This window comes from Sorex fumeus, unplaced genomic scaffold (genome assembly GCF_029834395.1).
Source record: "Sorex fumeus unplaced genomic scaffold, SorFum_2.1 ptg000155l, whole genome shotgun sequence".
In the NCBI taxonomy this organism is placed as follows: Eukaryota; Metazoa; Chordata; class Mammalia; order Eulipotyphla; family Soricidae; genus Sorex; species Sorex fumeus.
In genome coordinates this window covers 911,760-932,262 of record NW_026606212.1, presented here as the reverse complement: position 1 = coordinate 932,262, position 20,503 = coordinate 911,760, and the positions used below count along the sequence as shown (strand labels likewise).

At 43.5% G+C, this 20,503-nt stretch overlaps 1 protein-coding gene across 1 annotated transcript in view; it reads right to left on the bottom strand.

Annotated features, from left to right (window-relative positions):
* Positions 1-20,503, bottom strand: part of IFT81 (intraflagellar transport 81) — a 65,683-nt gene that overhangs the window by 33,097 nt on the left and 12,083 nt on the right. The window contains exons 8-10 of the mRNA XM_056107153.1: positions 14,099-14,262; positions 11,516-11,611; positions 4,636-4,782 (exon numbers count right to left, since the gene is read on the bottom strand). Of these exons, the coding sequence (XP_055963128.1) occupies positions 4,636-4,782; positions 11,516-11,611; positions 14,099-14,262 (407 nt within the window). The remainder of the gene's footprint in view (positions 1-4,635; positions 4,783-11,515; positions 11,612-14,098; positions 14,263-20,503) is intronic.

Here is a 20,503-nt window from a genome sequence, read left to right as displayed (position 1 = left end):
CCCAGCACCGCCAAGGAACAGCATTGTAGGGAATGACGCGCCGTCTCAAGCACTGTTGGGTTGAGGCCACCATTTTTTGCTAAAAGAGAGGAGAGGTCTGTCTCAAGTGTGAGATGAAAAGAAGCAGAGTAAGCATACAACAGATGGTCAAAATAATCAGAACAGAAGATTCCGTCTACAGAACTGAGCTTTGAAGAGGGGCGAGGGGTACCCGGGACACTGGCGGAGAGAAGCGGGTAGCCTGGCGGTGGGTGTGGTGCTGGAATGATGCATCCAGGAAAAGAACGAGTAACAAGATCGTAAATCTCCATACGTAAATAAAAACGGTTTAAAATTTTTAAAAAGGAGCTAACACTCCAAACAACATATGCCTAATTCTCTCCGCATGCTTCAGAGGTATCAACTCATTTCATCTTCACAGTATTAATTCAAAAGATATACATCAGCAGCATTTTACAGCAAATTTCAAAGAGACTAAGGAGCCCACCTAAGGCCACTCAGTTCGTAAATGGACAAGGTCAGTTAGCACTCAAAGACCCAAACTCGAGGGCCACTCTTGGCCATGCCACAGTAATGCCTTTCACATGTGCAGCAGCATCGAGCCCACAAAAATAATTTACATCAGGCACCAGATTTCCTATGGTGACTGAGTCTTTTGAGTTTCTATGGTAGTTTTAGTATTTGTTAAGATCAATCACCCCCTACTTTCATGGTAAAACCTCATCCAGGCTAAATGATTTGCTTAAGTTCAACAGAAATGAGAGAGATCAAATCTCAGATTGGCCACTTATTAGCTATGTGATGATATAATCTCACATTATAAAATCCTGGGGCTAGAACCATAATACAGTGAGTAGGGCATTTGCCTTGCACATGACTGACCCAGGTTCGATCCCCAACATCCCCTATGGCTTCCTGAGCACCACCAGGAGTAAGTCCTGAGTGCAGAGCCAGGAGGAACCCCTGGACATCTCCGGGTGTGACCCAAAACAAAAATCAAAATAAATACATGAATCCTGATCTTGCCTCAATTGTAAAAGAGAAATTATAATACTTCTTATAAGAAGTTAGGTGTCTGCTTGCAAAACCTATAGCACAGAGCCTTGATAAAAAAATGCTCAATAAATGTTTGCCCTCCCCTCCTCATTCTCCTTATTTGCAGCTCCTGGCATCGAATCCTTTCCAAACACCATGCTACTACTTTTCCATATCCTCTCACCAACTGTGTTAACAGATGGATGGCAAAGAACATGAGTTGTTGGTGATTATTACCATGTGACACCAAATGAAGCGTCAGTGAAGTCCAGCTATATTATATAATTTTAAGTATCACAAACTTCTTTCATTTGTCCATATGGCCTATCACTTATCAAAGTGGAAAATAAAATTAGCCTACCAAGATTTGTTCTTCATAAGATGTTCCCCAATACCTTCTGTTCTTTTAGGTAACTGCCAAGTGATTTAGTTCAATTTTCTTATTTTCTGATCAGACATTGTTTTAAAAAATTAAGTTGATCTAATAATTTCCAGTTACCTTTTCCCCTTAAAAAAGAAAGTATGATGGCCTCCCAGGGACCTCTGGGTATAGACCCGGTGGCCTCCAGTACAACTAGTGAGGTCCAAATAACACCAAAAAGTATGACCCTTTTTGTCATCAGTTAATCCTACTCACCAACATTTCCCAAAAACAAACCTAATAACACGCCACGAGATTCTCTTCTCTAACATTTATACTGGCATCTAATACTGAATGTCAAGTACTATTCTTGCCAAATGTGGCCACAGCCATCCGTACTTCCTGTAAGCTGAGCAGCATTTTCTTAAGAAAATCTTTTCTTAGGAAAAAAGACTATAAGATGCTAGGTGGTAGCATGGTCTCTTATAAAGCAAAATTGCCGCATAATTAATTTTCTTTTTCCTGAATAGCTAGGATGTCACGAAGCACAGGCTGTAGGCTTGCAAGTATCCTTTAAAATATGCCCATGTTTTAAAGCAATCTGGAAGTGGAAGCTAAAATCCAAAGGAATTTCTCAATCAAGTGTTGAAATATCCTTCCCCAGTAAGCTAAAAGGCTTACTGCTGGGAGGCTAGCACAGACGCGCCTCCAAGGAATTGGGAACTGTGGGAACAGTTCATTTGTGTCTGGCGCAGTGAATGTTTACTGCCAATTGTGACAGTATGAATTAAAGAACTTTTCAAAGCAAAAATGAAGTTTGGACAAGAGCAATTTTTTTTCTGGGGATGGGGGCTACACCCAGCAGCATTCACTGCTTACTTCTGGCAGGCTCAGATCATATGGGGTGCCAGGGATGGAACCGAGGCCAGCTGCATGCAAGGCCAGCGCCCATCCACTGAACAATCTCGCCAGCCCCAAGAACAACTATTCCAAGTAGCTTTTGCTAAAAAGCCCAGTAGACAACTTTCAATTAAAAAGCTGTGTAAATTTACACACCATTTAGGAATTAAAATCTGACCTATGACTTGATTTGCTAAAAAGCACTGAGTTGACTAAAGAATGTTTTGTCTCCTGCATTCATTCTTCTTTATGAGAAGAAGATGGGAATAACATACCTTGGTACTGTTTAGCTATATGTAAGTAACAATATTATCAGTCCTTCTAATCACAAGAGCCTGACAAAATAATAAATTAGAGCTGTTCAAGCACTTAAGAAAATTTAATGTAACAAAGTAACATTTAACTGTATTTTAAAATTTCATAAACATCCATAAGTGCTCATTTTAAATATACTCCTCTAACTGACCAAACAAACATATTAACAATGCAACCTTTGTTTTGGGTGGGCTACACCCACACGTGCTCAGGAATCACTCCTGATCAGGTTCAGAGGCCCATATGTCATGCCAGGAATTGAACCTTAGAGGGTATGTGTTAGGCAAGTGCCCTACCAGTTGTACTGCTGTCTCTCTGGCACCAACAAAGTGCCTGTGACTTTCAGCCCTTCCCTGAATTGTGTTTGCCAAGAAATAAGGATTTTAGTCATATTGGTTAGTTCTTACTCATTTTCTTCACTTTTATGACAACAGTTATAAGCAAATCCATTGTAAATACACTTAATCCAACGTGAAAATTTGAGCCTAAGAAATAGCCCAGTGGGTAAGGGGCTTGTCCAGCCCAAGGCTGACCAGAGTTGGATCCCAGCACCGCATAAGGTCCCCCAAGCTCGCCAGGAGTGATCAATAGCCCAGAACCAGGATCTCTAAGGACTATAAGCCTTGAGCACAACCAGGTATGGTCCTAAAACCAGAAAAAGGAAAATTGAAATATTACCTCACAAGAGTACCAAGATTTGCTATTCTACATTAAGAATATTTCAGGGGCTGGAGTGATAGCACAGCGGGTAGGGCATCAGAGGGTAGGGCATTTGCCTTGCACACGGCCAACACGGATTCAATTCCCAGCATCCCATATGGTCCCCCGAGCACCACCAGGAGAAATTCCTGAGTGCATGAGCCAGGAGTAACCCCTGTGCATCGCTGGGTATGACCCCCCAAAAATAAAAAAGAATATTTCAATATTGCTGCAAAGAGTTTTCAGTTTAAAAAAATTGGTTTTATAATGGTGTAATAATAAATATCCAAAGGCGATGAAAACAAAGAACATGAGAACTGGTCTTCAGTAAGAAACACTTGGGACAGGGAGGGGGCAGCATTTATGAAGCATTTAAGCTGGAGGAGGAGGTGGGAAACTGTGACGTATGAAATCATTATCAGCTACAGTAGTAAGCCACAGTGCTAATAATATATATATATATATATATATATATATATATATATGTCTATCACTGTCCTCCCGTTGTTCATCGATTTGCTTGAGCGGGCCCAGTAATGTCTCCATTGGAGACTTTGTTGTTACTGTATTTGGCATATCGAATACATCACGGGGAGCTTGCCAGGCTCTGTTGTGCGGGTGAGATACTCTCGGTAGCTTGCCGGGCTCTCTGACAGGGGCGGAGGAATCGAACTCGGGTCGGACATGTTGGCTGTGTGCAAGGCAAACGCCCTACCTCCAGCCCATATATATATATATATATATATATATATATATATATATAATATATATGTTTTTATATATTTATATATGTAGCACCGTAGCACTGTCCTCCCACTGTTCATCAATTTGCTTGAGCGGGCCCAGTAACGTCTCACTTGTGATATTTGTTGTTATTGTGTTTGACATATCGAATATGTCACAGGGAGTTTGCCGGGCTTTGCTGTGCAGGTGAGATACTCTCGATAGCTTGCCGGGCTCTCTGAGAGGGGCGGAGGAATTGAACCTGGGTCGGCCGGGCTGGCCTCGTGCAAGGCAAACGTCCTACCGCTGTGCTATTTATATATAAAAGTGCCTCTTGTGGAAGCTGCTGGTAGATGAGAGGCGATGGGAGTGTCGGGGCGGGGGGGGGGGGGGCCTGGTGGGGTAAGAGAAGCTGGTGAAGGGTGTAGTGTTGAAACCTAAGCAAGAATAACTTTGTAACTTCACAGTGACTGAATTTTTTAATGGCCTTATAAAAGAAGATTAACATCATAATATTAGGGAAAAGAACATAAGGCAAAAGACATTAGTGATTTCAAACAAAAACAGAGCCGTATCATTGTCCACTAGGGCTCTCCACTGACCTCATCACCCTTCAGGACTTCGGCGCCATCCAGCTCCCGCGTCTGACTGGTCTTCACAGACACCTCCTTCTCCAGGCCCGTGAGCTTCTCCTTGGCCTCCTGAAGTTCTTCCGCTTTGGCTTCTTTTTTACGAGAAATGATGGATGCCTAATTAAGCATTGGATAGGAAAATCAAGACACAGAATCAAAAATTCTATTTTAGATTTTACCATGTAAAGAGTTCAGAATGAATTGGGCTTCTCCTGGCCAATGTTCCTAGCCCTCTTACCTGTCATCACCAGTTTTGTCTTGTATGAGTGTGCAAGATTCTTAAAGTATAGGACATATTAGCAGAGAAGCGAATGAATTATAAATATGATTTAAAAAGTAAATTTTGTCCAGTATACGCAGGACCTAATAAAAATATACTACAGATACACTCGGAGAGCCCGGCAAGCTACCGAGAGTATTCGATACGCCAAACACAGTAACAACAAAGTCTCCAATGGAGACGTTACTGGGCCCGCTCGAGCAAATCGACGATCAACGGGAGGACCTTTACCTTACAGATACACAGACTGTAACATTAAATCTATTGCCTTTCTGTATGAGTTTCATTAGAAGAAACAAATGATTTTACTCTTCACACTATAACACAGGTCATCTTGATCACTTCATTTGATCACCTGACATCCCATTACTCATCGATTTGCTCAAGCGGGCGCCAGTAATGTCTCCATTCGTCCCTGTCACGTGCTAGTATAGCCCAATAGCGTCTGCTCGCTCCAGGAACACGAAGAGTCTCAGGTCATCTTATTTAAATGTAATACACATACTTTAAAAATAAGATGTGAAAGGGCCAGAGTGATAGTACGGAAGGTAAGGTGTTTGCCTTGCATGCAGCCCACCCAGGTTTAATCCCAGGCATCCCATAGGGTTCCCAAAGCCCGCCAGGTGTGATCCCTGAGTGCAGAGTCAGGAGGAACCCCCGAGCAGCCAGGTGTGGCCCCAAAAAGGCCCCCCAAAGAAAAAACCAAAAATAAGATGTTAAATAACTGTTGTACTTGGGATTTTCTAATAAATAAGATGCAGGTTTTAAAAACTAAACATCTGACTCACAGGAATTATGCAAATGTTTACACAATCCAAATGGTAGTTCTCAGCCAAGATTACATTTTTAATTAGAGAGCAACTTTGAGGGGATTTCCTTAAATGAACCACGGTTATATTAGTTAAAGGAAAACATTAGTCAAACTGTCTTTTTAAGTGAACTCGTACAAGTATTCTCTTTAAACAAAGATGACAGGAGAGGGAGAATTCTCCAGTGCAAACCCATTAAAATTGGTGCTGTCCTTCCTGTTTGAAATGAAAAGACAGGTAATGAAAAATGTTTCTCTGTACAGAATTCTAGCCAAAAGGAAAAACAAAGAAAACGCAGCCAGAGAGAGACAGAGAGAGAGAGAGACAGAGAGAGAGAGAGAGAGAGAGAGAGAGAGAGAGAGAGAGAGAATGATAACTGCATTAGAACTATATAGAAGTTGATGGTATACCTTCTTAACATGACAAAATCAATTCAAACCTTCGCTCAAACTGGTCTTCTACTCTAAAAGTGAAACAAGAAATCACCCCTCACTGAAGTCTGGCCCTAGATAAAAATCCCCATTTCACCCTCTAGAGCTTAATACTGAGTCTTAGGTTCCTGTTGTATATAACATTGGACCAGAGACAACAATCTGAAGCATAGGATTTAAAAGAAAAGAATTTATATTTTCATGGCACATTATAATATACCTAAGAAAAACACATCAAAATGATCTATGGGAAAGTCACAGCAAACAAACCAACAGCATCCCAGGACAAACTGGGAAAGAAAAATAAGGAAAACCTCACTTATTGGAGCAAAAAGTAAGATCAAATATCTAAGCCTGAATTTAACGAATGGACCCAAGACCTGTTTTTTGGTTTGTTTTAGGGGGCCATATTCAGTGGTGTTCAGGGCTTCCTCCTGGCTCTGCACTCAGGTGTCACTCCTGGCAAACTTGGGGAACCACACAGGTTACTGGGGATCGAACCTGGGTAAGACGCATGTGAGCAAGCACCCTGCCCTTTGTATTATCTCTCCGGATCAGGATCCAAAACTTTGTGAAGAAAACTACCAAATGTTCCTCCAAGTCACAAAAATAAAACTGAACAGAGGAAGACCAAATACTGTAAAGATGTAAGTTCTGAAGTGATAGATAAATATAAAGCAATTCTAGTGATTAAAAATAATGGGTGACAAAAGGAGAGAGAGCACAAAAGGGAAGGCCCTCCCACAGAGGCAGGGTGGGATGGGGGGATGGGGGGGTGGGAGGGATACTGGGATCAGTGGTGGTGGAGAACGGGCACTGGTGGAGGGATGGGTACTCGATCATTGTATAACTGAAACCCAAGCACCAAAATTTATAAGTCTACAACTGTACTTCATGGTGTTTCACTAATAAAATTTTTTTTAAAAATCATGGGTGTCTTTTGTTTGTTTGAAGAAATCCAAAAAATGGCAAGGAAAACCCTGAGATGTATAGCAATTAGGGGTAAAAAGATTACTTTTATTAGATATTATTAGAACTTAATTATGAAGTCTACATAATTAAAAGTTAATGATGGCACATAAACACAAAGATTGATGGATCAACAGAAAATCTAGGGGATAGGGTGCCGCCAGCAGGTCAATCTGTACCCGTGGGGCGAGTGCATCAGCAGCCTGATGGCACCGTCAGACGTTCAGATACCCCCAAATTGCTGCTGTGTCTTTGGCCAGACCCCAAAAACATGGGCAAAGCTTACCAAGAAAGTAAACGGCCAAAAGTTAGGTATGTGGGAGACACACCCACAAACCACTACCTCCGGCTCAGCTATATAATTGGAGGCATGGCCTCTCTGGTTCCTGATTGAACTGCTTAACGGCCATGAGAAACGAATCTCGGAACCCAAAGGCTTTTGGCAGAAATGCGTCCTGTTCCAGTAGTAGGTTACTGGCGCTGGGCCACTCCAGGTGGTCTTTGTGCCTTGACCTGTTCCCCCTGGTGGCCCGGTGATCGCCATCCTCCAAAGGCCACTGGACAGTCAGGTTTGGGCCTGCAGTGACAAGACACGCGGGGCCTTACCTGATGGGGGTGGAACCGGCCCTTTCCTCCCCATCCCAACGAGACCCCGAGTCGCCGCCTACAAACAGCCTCTCTGGCTCCTTATCAAGCTGATTAATGGCCATGATATCGGAGACTCAGAAACAAATCTTGAAACCCAGCGGCTTTTGGCAGAAATGCATCTGGACCGCATACAAAGTGGCCGCCGCCTCAGAGCTTATAGGAAAGACAGGTATGAACCGGTGGTGACGGGGCAACTGCAGTCTCATGGGAAGGGGGACGGTACTGGCTCGTCCTTCACGCCCTACCGAGGTCACGAGCTGCCCCCCACAAGCGGTTCTCCGGCACAGCCATGGCTCCAGATGCAAAAGGACTTAATCCAGAACCCGGCAGCTTGCAGCAGAAAAGTGAATGGACCATGCGTTAAACTATGGCACCATGCCTCCCTGGGAGGGAAAGGGTGTTTCCCCCTTTGGCCTTCCCCTCCCTCTCCCCCTCCACGCCCCACCAGCGGCGGCAGGGTGGCCACCGCCTCAGAGCTTATTGGACAGCCAGGTATGAGCAGGCGGTGGCTGGGCAACTGCAGTCTCATGGGAAGGGGGGTGGTACCGGCACGTCCTTCATGCCCTACCTAGGTCACGAGTTGCCCCCCACGAGTGGCTCTCTGGCACGGCCATGGCTTCAGAGGCAAAAGGACTTAGTCCAGAGCCCGGCAGCTTGCAGCAGAAAAGTGAATGGTCCATATGTTAAACTATGGCTTCATGCCTCCCCGGGAGGGAAAGGGTGTTGCTCCCTTCCGCCTCTCCCCCCCTCCCCTCTACCCGGCAGCAAGGTGGCCACAGCCTCAGAGCTTATAGGAAAGCCAGGTATGAACCGGCGGTGACGGGGCAACTGCAGTCTCATGGGAAGGGGGGGCGGTACCTACTTGTCCTTCACGCCTTACCAAGGTCACGAGTTGCCCCCCACGAGTGGCTCTCCGTCACAGTCATAACACCAGACACACAGAAACAATCTCATAATGATCTGGCTCTTTGCAGAAACCCAAAATCACAAGGCCACAAAAGCGGCCGCGCCACATTATATGATTCTCATACCAGCTATAGAAAACAAAGCATTTCACAAAGCCTTTTCAGCAATTCTGATTGTTGGGGGGGGGAATTCTAAAAAATAATGGTGCATATTTTGTCGAAATAATAATTGTAATCAATGTAGAGAAGAGTTAAGTAGAAATCATCTGCCTCATAGGCAGAGGGGTGGGAGGGGGGGTATATGGGGTTCTTGGTTGTGAAAAATGAGTACTGGTGAAGGGAAAGGTGTTTGATCATTGTATGACCGAGACTTAAACCTGAAAGCTTTGTAGCTTTTCTCACAGTGATTCAATAAATAAATATAAGAAGAAAAAATTTAAAAAAAAAGAAAATCCAGAAGTAAATACAATGGCAATTTTAAATTTATAATAAAATGTAGATAAAATCTCAAATTCACACAGAAAAATTAACTTTTTGCTGTTACTGAGACAATTAGATAACTGGACAGATATATACCATAAAAAATCATTCACTAGAAATTCTAAATACATCAGCGATATAAAAGCACAAAAGAGAAATTCTTTATGACCAAAAGAAAAAGGAGTAAATGTTCCTATAACTTTTATGAGGAAAAAAATTATTAAATATGAGTAGCGCTGTAGCACTGTCCTCCCGTTGTTCATCGATTTGCTCAAGTGGGCTCCAGTGATGACTCCACTGTAAGAATTGTTGTTACTGTGTTTGGCATATCGAATACGTCACAGGGAGCTTGCCAGGCTTTGCTGTGCGGGCAAGATACTCTTTTGGTAGCTTGCTGGGCTCTCCGAGAGGGATGGAGGAATCGAACCCGGGTCAGCAGCATGCGAGGCAAACGCCCTACCCACTGTGCTACCACTCCAGCCCACTAAATATGGATAAAAACATGAATGAAAGAATTGATAAATTTCATAAAAATACAGAACGTTCCTACAGCAAAGCACAATATAAAGTAAAAGGAAAATGCCAAACTGGAGAAAATGTTGCTATTTGATTATAAACCTAGGCCCCCAAAGCCAAAAATTCTATACAAAAAGTGGATACAGATATGAAGGAAGAACTCAGAAAAATAAACTGACTCTTCACCCACTGATGGTGGGAATGTGGAATGGTACAGTCACTTTGAAAAGCGATCTGGCATTTGTTCAAAATGTGAACACAGAACTGGCATATAAACTAGCAATTCCACTTTTATGAATATGTTCATGAAAAATGAAAACATGTCTACACAAAGAATAAGACTGCTCATTGCAGCATTATTCAAAATAGCCAAAATGCAGAAATAACCCAAATGCCCACCAGCCATAAATGGAAAAAACAAAGTATGATAAAACTGCACAATGGAGATTATTTGATAATAAAAAGGAATGAACTGATACATACACAGATGGACAATCTTTGGAAGCAATGTGCTAGGGCACCTGGGGAACGGCTCAGAGGCAAGAGGCAAATGCTGCGCAGGCGTGGGGACTTGAGTTCAGTCCCTGGTCCCCTCCCCACAGTGTGCTGAGCAGGGTCCTAGAAATCGTGCTGTTTGGGCCCCCGATGCTGCGACAGAGCGTGCACTCATTTCACTCAGCATCTACGCTGCTAATCATCAGGGAGAAGCAGCTGAAGTCTATGACCCCCTGGAGCTGGCTGGGAGGGCTCACATCCTGGCCTTGGTGCGCACCCAGGGGGGCCTTCCGTTAGTTGCGAAGCTGTGCACATGCTTGTCAGGTCACGTGGTCAGGCGACTGAGGGTTCTCTGGCTGGAGTGGGGTGCTCACATGTGTGCCTGACAGAGGTCAGACTTGCTAGCTCTGGCATCTGTGCATCAGTCTTACTGGAACTGGCACCCCTTAGTCCTGGCATTCGCACATAGCTGGCTATAGCTGGAAACTGCTTGTGGTGCTGGCGGTCACTAACAGCAAAGCAGCCAGGACCACTCTTGGCACTTGTGACCTCACACTTAACGGAGAGGCTCTGAAGCTACTAAGCTATTCCTCTGGGCCTCTGTGGCTAAAAAAATTTTAACTTTAACGTTCCAATTTTAACCTTAAAGTTTAGAACTCTTAAATTTACCCTTCTTTTGTTTGTTTTTGTTTTATTTTGTTTGAGGGAGCACACCCATCTGTGTCTGGTCAGGGCTAACCTCTGGCTCTGCACTCAAGAATTACTCCTGGTGGGCTTGGGGGACCATATGGAGTCCTGGTGATTGAACCAGGTTCTGCTGCATGTGAGGCAGGCATCTGACCCACTGTACTCCAGCCCCCTTAAGTTTACTTTTAAGGTAAAAACTTTCATTTACAAAAAAAAATGAAAAATTTGAGGAGACAGTACAAGGGGTTAAGGTTCTTGCCTTGCATGTGGCCAACCCCAGTTCTGTCTCAGTACCACATATGTCCTGACTACAGCCAAGAGCGATCCCTGAGCACAGGGCCAGGAATAGGTCCTAAGCACTGCTGGACAAAAATAAATTTTTATGTAAAGGTAAATATCGCTATCAGCCCCATTGGCAGACATTAAGGAAACTAAACCTGATATATCAGAATGTCGGACTTTGTTTTTCCACAAATTCTCTATTATAATCTAAAGATTAGCAATGACAGAAGAGCATTTATTCCTTACTTCCTTTCCACTTTGGACTACAAATAACACATCAGTAGTGTTTATGAAGATAAAGCCAGTAAGATTACAGGAACAAATGTGAAGCCAAATCAGTGGTCTTACCTGTTGCCGGTACAGCGAGAGCTTGCCTTCGATTGGCTCATTTCTCATCATTTTCTTTTCGATAAGTTGGTTGATCTGTGCGTTTATTTCATTTATCTAAAACAGTATATAAGTTTAAAAATATATACGTTAAAACTCTCCAAATGATTACACAAACTAAGGAACAGCTCAACCGGTCACAATGAGTTTTAAATTTACAGGGTTTTGGTTTTTTGGGGGGGTTTTGGGAGGCCACACCCAGCAGTGCTCAGGCGCTCAGGACTGACTCCTCGCTCAGTGTCCAGGAATCACTCCTCATGATCCATCTGTGGGGCCAGGCGTGTGTCCTACCTGCCGTACTATTGCTCCAGCCCCTAAATTTACTACATTACCATCAGTGAATTGATGGAAAAGTTCCATTAACATCATGACTGGGTAGTTATGATTACTTTTAGACACAATTGATGTGATTCATGACATACATTTACATGGTTTAATTGCTTTTATGGATTTATCTGTTCATGTCTAAATTATTCCTAAGAATTCTACATGAAATACTTTATATTATTTTTGGAAGATTTCTAAAAATATGAAGTTATCTGGGACTGGAGGATAGCACAGTTGGGTAGGGCCTTGCATGCGATCGGCCCAGGTTCAATTCCCAGCATCCCATATGGTCCCCTGAGCACCATCAGGAGTAATTCCTGAGTGCCTGAGCCAAGAGTAACCCCTGTGCATCACTGGGTGTGATCCAAAGAGAAAAAAGAAAATAAAGTTATCCCTTCACCTATATTGTGACTTTCAAGTGATCAAGTGACAAAGCAAATTCTGGACAACAACCCACAGGGATTTAGTGCAAGGAACTTCTGAACTCAGCTGAGAGGCGATATGGATGGCAAAAAAACCATTTCTAAAAGCCATTCCTATTCCAAAGATTTTTACTGTCACCATAATTTATCCCACACATTAAGCACTGTAGCAGTGTAGCACTGTCCTCCTGTTGTTCATTGATTTGCTCGAGCAGGTCCAGTAACGTCTCCATCGTGGGACTTGTTGTTACTGTGTTTGGCATATTGAATACGTCACGGGTAGCTTGCCAGGCTTTGCCGTGCGGGCAAGAGACTCTCGGTAGCTTGCCGGGCTCTCCGAGAGGGGCGGAGGAATCGAACCTGGGTTGGCTGCGTGCAAGGCAAATGCCCTACCCGCTATGCTATTGCTCTGCCCCACCAAAATATAGCAAAACTGTAAAAGCTAACAGAAACATATACTCTCAATTTTTTTTAGTGAACAAGGTTTTTAGTATATTTGTCCTTTAAAAAGACTAGACTAGAGTTCTGTAAAATAATTTGACATTAAATATAAGCCAAATCTGACATGGACATCCAATTTCTATAAGAAAAATAGAATTTTAATTAGGCTCATCTTAATTATTTCAAAGGATAAGCAAGTGAAAACCTTTCAATAAATTCTCACAGCATTTAAATATTATTTAAAAATATACCTTATTAGTGTTTTATTCCAAGGGACAAGAATGTTATACAGGGATATACCAGGTTTCAGTGAATATTACAAGAAAATTTAGTAATTTCAAAACTGGTGAAAAAGGCTAATAATGTATTAGTTTTAAATACGAAACTTCTGGGGCTGGAGCAATAGCACAGCAAGTAGGGCATTTGCCTTTCACGCAGCCAACCCAGGTTCAATTCCCAGCATCCCATATGATCCCCTGAGCACGGCCAGGGGTTATTCCTGAGTGCAAAGCCAGGATTAACCCTTGAGCATCGCCGGGTGTGACACAAAAAGAAAAAAAAAATAAATATGAAACTTCTAATATTCTTAGAAATATCTCTAATTTTGTCATATAAATGATTATATTATGAACACATAAACCTATACATTATTTTAGATTTCCAATTACTGAATTTCCTCCTCAGCCCACTAGGTCTCTAAGCATGCCTGCTATAAATCGTCATAATGAATTTATTGGAAGAGTTGTCAACTCCTGAGCACAGAAAAAGTTAAGATAAAGAGTAAGACACCATAGAAAGCAGCTATTTCATAGGACGGGACAAAACCGAGCTGTAAGAATGAGCTGACTGAAAGACATAGAAGGACTGCACTCATTTGTGGAGTACAGAACAATACAACATGAAGCTGACACCTAAGGACAGTAGATACACGGGACAGACAGATTGCTCCATAGCTGGAAGCCTGCCTCTTGAGTGGAGGGGAGAAGGCAGCTGGAATAGAGAAGGGATCACTAAGAAAATGATGGCTGGAGGAATCGGTCGGGAGGAATCGGTCGGGATGGGAGATGTGTGCTGAAAGTAGATAAAGGACCAAACATGATAACCTCTCAGTGTCTTTCTTGCAAACCATAACACCCAAAAGTAGAGAGAGAGTATGGGGAATATTGTCTGCCATGGAGGCAGGGGAGGGTGGGAAAACGGGGGTATACCAGGGACATTGGTGGTAAGGAATGTTCACTGGTGGAGGGATGTGTGTTTGGTCATTGTATGACTGTAACCCAAACATGAAATCTTGTAACTATCTCATGGTGATTCAATTAAAAAAAAAAAAAAGAATGAGTTGACGGTCACTTACTTTAGTCTCAAGTTCCAGAAGATCAGAATGGCCCATAGCAGGTTCTGAAACCACTTTCTGCAAAAACTGCAATTCTTTTTTCTTATTTTCTAATTCCTTCGGAAATTTTTCTGTTACCATATATGAATTAAACTTTATTTCCTCTTCTAGTCTCTTCATTAAGCCTTAAAAAGCAAAATAAATGAATATGCAGGAGAGTAGACATATCGATATATACTTTAGGATAGAAAATCTAGAGAGAAAGCCATCTGTTGAAAACATTTTATGCATTATTTACATAGTGCAGTAAAAGACTGGCTATTGAAATATTTTGATATTAGTATGATAATTAAGAAAAATTTACATGAAAACACGTAAAGGATTATAGAAAAAGTAGCATAATCTTTCTAAGTTACCATATAATTATTTTATATTTCAGAACATTTGCAGAGACAGATATATTGTTGTGCTGGTATTTTGCCTTCTAACTATTTTAAAAAATCCATGACCGGGGCTGAAGCAATTGTACAACAGGTAGGGTGTCTGCCTTGCACGCGGCCGGCCCGTGTTCGATTCCCAGCATCCCATATGGTCCCTTGAGCACCGCCAGGGGTAATTCCTGAGTGCAGAGCCAGGAGTGACCCCTGTGCATCACCAGGTGTGACCCAAAAGGCAAAAAAAAAATCCATGCACCAAATAACAACACAAACATAATCTAAGTCAAGTTCATTCTTCTATGAGCACATACTCTTTTTCTTTTACAATACTTTCAACTCAACTTTCAACTACCCTGATACTTCATAAGTGGAATTATAAGTTGTCAGCTTCAAACTTACAATGACAGTAAGTTAAAATCCAAAAGAGAGAGCTTACCTACCTTCTTAAACATTTTTGCTTTTCCATTTTTGGTATTTTTTATGAAGCACTACTTTACAGTTTAATAGTTTTCTTATTTTGGCCGAGTGCAAAATATACACACACAAATTTTTGGTGAATAATGGTTTTGTTATAAATTCCCAGCCTAGAGAGCTTTAAAAAGTTTATTTCAGATCTTTCCATTACACATTTACAAATTCTGGCTTAACTTTTTAAAACATTGAATTTCCGGCTTAAGTAATCTACGTACGTAGATTGCATAACAAATCTGGCCCAAAGCCTTAAGATTATTTTTAGTTCTGTTGTGTTAACCATATATTAACACGTAAAGATTTATTACTGCAAATTCATGAGTTTCCCATTCAGTCCTCCACTTTCCCTTTTTTAGGAGTTGGGGAAAGGAAAGAAGAAAATGTTGAATGACTCACGCAATACTTAGAAAATCATTCCTGTTGGCTTCTTTTGCTATTAGATGACTAGTTTTTCTATATTCAAGTTCTTAAACATGTAATCAGAGGCAAAATATAAAAGCCCAAAATACCATTTTTTTTTTTTTTTTGGTGTTTGGGTCACACCCAGCAACATTCAGGAGTTACCCCTGGCTGTGCACTCAGGAATCAGGCAGTGCTGGCGGTTCTATATGGGATGCCGGGAATTGAACTTGGGTTGGCCACGTGCAAGGTAAGCAAGCACCCTACCCGCTGTACTTTCACTCCAGGCCCATCCAAAATACTTTTAAGAATTAAAAAGTCGGGGGTATGGTGCTGCCAGCAGGTCAATCTGTACCTGTGAGGCGAGTGCATCAGCAGCCTGATGGCACCTTCAAACTTCCAGATACCCCAAAATTGCTGCTGTGCCTTTGGCCAGACCCCAAAAACTTGGGGCAAAGTTTACCAAGAAAGTAAACGGCCAAAAGTTAGGTATGTGGGAGACACACCCACAAACCACCTCTGGCTCAGCTATATAATTGGAGGCATGGCCTCTCTGGTTCCTGAACTGCTTAACAACCATGATCCCAGAGACTCAGGAACAAATCTCTAAACCCAGCGGCTTTTGGCAGAAATGCATCCGGTCCCTGTTGTAGATTACGGGCGCTGGGCCAACCCAGGTGGGAATAGGTTTCGTGCCTTGGCCTATTCCCCCTGGCGGCCTGGTAGCCACCATCCTCCAGAGGCCACTGGACAGTCAGGTTTGGGCCCTCAATGATGAGACATGTGGAGCCTCAAGGGATGGGGGTGGAGCCAGCCCTTTTCCTGCCCACCTCAAAAAGATCCTGAGTCACTGCCCACAAACAGCCAGAGGCTTCTGATCAAGATGCTTAATGGCCATAATCCCAGAGACTCAGAAACAAATCGCAAAACCCAGCGGCTTTTGACAGAAATGTGTCCAGACCCCACAGTAGGTTACTGTCGCCGGGCCATTCTAGGGGGGAAAGGGTTCTGTCCCTCTGCCTGCTCCCCCTTGGCGGCTTGGTGACCGTCATCCACCAGAGGCCACTGGACAGTCAGGTTTGGGCCCACAGTGACAAGACATATGGGGCCTCACGGGATGGGGGTGGAGTTGGCCCTTTCCTCCCCATCCCAATGAGACCCTGTGTCACTGCCCATGAATGGCCTTTCTGACTCCTGATCATGCCATTTAATGGTCAGGATCCCAGAGACTCAGAAACAAATCTCGAAACCCAACGGCTTTTGGCAGAAATGCATCCAGTCCCTGCAGTAGTTACTGGCACTGGGCCACCCCAGGTGGGAATAGGTTTTCGTGCCTTGGCCTGTTCACCCTGGCGGCTTGCTGGCCGCCATCCTCCAGAGGCCACTGGACAGTCATATTTGGGCCCACAGTGACGAGACACGCTGGGTCCTCACAGGATGGGGGTGGAGCTGGCCCTTTCCTTCCCACCCCAACGAGACCCCAAGTCGCAGCCCGCGAACAGCCTCTCTAGCTTCTGATCAAGCTGTTTAACTGCCATGATCCCAGAGACTCAGAAACAAATCTCGGGACCCAGCAGCTTTTGGCAGAAATGTGTCTGGACCCCACAGTAGGTTACTGTCGCTGGACCACCCAGGGGGGAAAGGGTGTTGTCTCTCCACCTACTCCCACTAGGCGACTCGGTGGCTGACATCCTCCAGTGGCAATTAGACAGTCAGGTTTGGGCCCTCAGTGACGAGACACGTGGGGCCTCACGGGTTGGGGGTGGAGCTGGTCCTTTCCTCCCCACCCAATGAGATCCCAAGTCATCACCCATGAATGGCCTCTCTGGCTCCTGATCAAGCTGCTTAACTACCGTGATCCAAGTGACTCAGAAACAAATCTCGGAACCCAGTGGCTTTTGGCAGAAATGCGTCTGGACCCTGCAGTAGGTTACTGTCACCGGGTCACCCCAGGAGGGAAAGGGTGTTGTCTCTCCACCTACTCCCCCAGGCAGCTCGGTGGCCACCATCCTCCAGTGGCCACTGGACAGTCAGGTTTGGGTCCTCACTGACAAGACACACAGGGCCTCACGGGATGGGGGTAGAGCCGGCCCTTTCCTCCCCACCCCAACAAGACCCTGAGTCGCCGCCCATGAACGGCCTTTCTGGCTCCTGATCAAGCTGCTTAATGGCCATGATCCCAGAGACTCAGGAACAAATCTCGGAACCCAGCATGTTTTGGCAGAAATCCCTTTAGATTTACGTGTTAAAATTTTGGAATTTCAAAATTGCATGGCCACTACTGCAGCCATGTGACGTCATATGTTATTCTTAACCAGCAATGGAAAAGTGGTTGTCTACTGTTGCCTTTTCAGCAGATACGAGTGATGGGGTAAAATCCCAAATAATAATGGGGGGGGTCTGGTGTCAAAATATTGAATGTGATCCAAGTAGAGAGAGAGTAATGTGGAAATCATCTGCCCCACAGGTTGGGGGCGGGTTTGGGGTGGGGGTATACTGGGGGTTTTGGTGGTGGAGAATGGGCACTGGTGAAGGTACGAGTGTTTCATTGTATGACCGAGATTTAAACCCAAAAGCTTTGTAACTGCCCTCACAGTGATTCAATAAATAAAATTATAAAAAAATGAAAAAAAAGGTGTTCATGACCAACTCAATCAGCTAATCAGTGACTGAATAAATAGCAGTACTCCTACATAAAAAAAGAAGAAAAATTAAAAAGTCTTCAAACTATTTTTCATATTTAAACAAACATCACGTTCTAGAAAATATACACTAATCTATAATGACATACTAGCTCAATAGCTGCCCAGGGATAGAAAGGAAGAGAAGTGGAGAGGTGAAGCCTATCCGAGGTGGCACAAGGAAGCCTCTGGGAGAGGTGGATACATTCGGTATCTTGGTTAACAGTGATGGCTTCATCAGTATATAAAAATATCAAAAATTATTAAGTTTTTATGCTTCAAATGTGTGCAGTTTATTACATCAATTTCACCTCAACGGAGCTGTTTTTTAAAAGTCTCATGTTTTAAATTCTCCTAAAATCTTAGCCTAGACTTTGACAGTAGTCCTGTTTCTATGTAGTTTTTAAATTACCTTTCCACTTCTGGTTTAATTCTTTTTTTTTGTTTTGCTTTTGTATTTTTGCTTTTTTTGGGGGGGGGGGATCACACCTGGTGATGCTCAGGGGTTATTCCTGGTTCTGCACTCAAAATACTCCTGGTGGGGGGGGGGGCAGAATGATAGCACTGTGGGGAGGGTATTTGCCTTGTACACGGGCGACCTGGGTTCCATCTGGTATCCCATATGGTCCCCAAGCACCACCAGGAGTGATTCCTGAGCACAGAGCCAGGAGTAACCCCTGAGCATTGCTGGGTGTGCCCCTGCCCCCAGCAAAAAAAAAAAAAAAAACCAGAAAGAAATTACTCCTGGTGGTGCTCAGGGAACTGACTTTATGGGATGCCGGGGATCAAACCCAGATCAAGAGCATGCAAGGCAGACACCCTACCTGCTATACCCTGCTATACTATTGCTCCAGCCCCCCAGTTAAATCTATGACCACTATGATCAAGTTTTTGACTGAAAACACAGAGAAAGGGACTGGAGTAATAGTATAATGGTCAGGGCACCTGCGGTTCAATCCCCGGCACCCCATATGGTCCCCCAAGCCTGCCAGGAGTGATTCCTGAATACAGAGCCAGGAGGACGCCCTGAGCACTGCCTGGTGCAGCCACAAAACAAAAAAAAAAAATCACAGAAAATATCTCACTGATCTTACTACGATTTAATGGCTAAACTCTTGTGAATAAATTACATGTTTTGTAATGCTGCTGTTACTCTGAAAAAATACATAAATTACAAGACTATATGAAAATGCTTAAACATTCTGTTTTGTTTTGGGGCCACATCCACAGGTTCTCAGAGCTTACTCCTACCTCCGTGGTCAGGGATCGATCACTCCTAGCAGGAACCACATGTGGTGCCAGAAACCGAACCAGGGTTCAATCGCAAAACAAGTACCTTAACTCCGATACTATCTCTCTGGCCCATTATTTGTTTTTTAAATATTCTGGCGTACATAATTTTTTGGTGCCTATCTAATCATTGGTTCAATATTTCTTTTAAATTAATTATTTTTCCAACAGTCTGTTTGCTTTACAACTGCTACCCGTGTCAATAATTCTCCATCCCCGTCCCCGGGGTTCTGCTCCCCCAAAGCCTCCCTCTGCTGCCTTAGTTTACTGTTCTGTTGGCAACAGCTCAAGGTTTGTTTCCACTGGGACTGTCTAATCCCTGGCTTTGCTTCTTTACACAGCACACAGTATCTCACCTGCACATGCTGTGTATTTGCATTTGAGCATATGTGCTATTTGTTTTTTCTTTCTAAAATACTTTTTATATTATTTAAATAGAAACTTTTCATAAGTCAAATTGTGATAGACCTTATTACACTAAATACCTGGGCCAAATAAACATTTTTAATTTATTTTTCCTAGGCTGTTGAACACAATCTGCAAAAAAGACATGAACAAAGCAAGGAATCCTTAATGTCCTGCTCCTCACACTATGTCCACTCTCAAAAAAACACATTGCACATGTGTCACCTTAAAAAATTACTTTTGGGGGCTGGAGAGATAGCACAGCGGGTAGGACGTTTGCCTTGCACGCGGCCGACCCGGGTTCGACTCCCAGCGTCCCATACGGTCCCCTGAGCACCGCCAGGAGTAACTCCTGAGTGTAGAGCCAGGAGTAACCCCTGTGCATCGCCAGGTGTGACCCAAAAAGAAAAAAGAATTACCTTTGGATCTTGACAGTCAGGGACAGAGTGATTGCTTTGCATGTATGAAGCCCTGGTATCACTAAGGAAATATACATTTTTCCTACCCCCTGCCAGCTAGTTTTTACTACGGGACTCAATCCCTGCTCCCAGTAGAAAAGATAATTTTCTGCCTCTGCAGGATTTGGCCTCCACTCTACTCCCATCTCCCAACTACTTAACCAAATCTTTACTGCGTGCCGGCTCTGTGCTTTCTACTATGCCACTGTCTGGAACCAGCGAGACCAGCTCTGACTTGGTAGCTCGCATGGGGTCCAGCCAGGAGGGCCAGGGATGCAGCAAGAA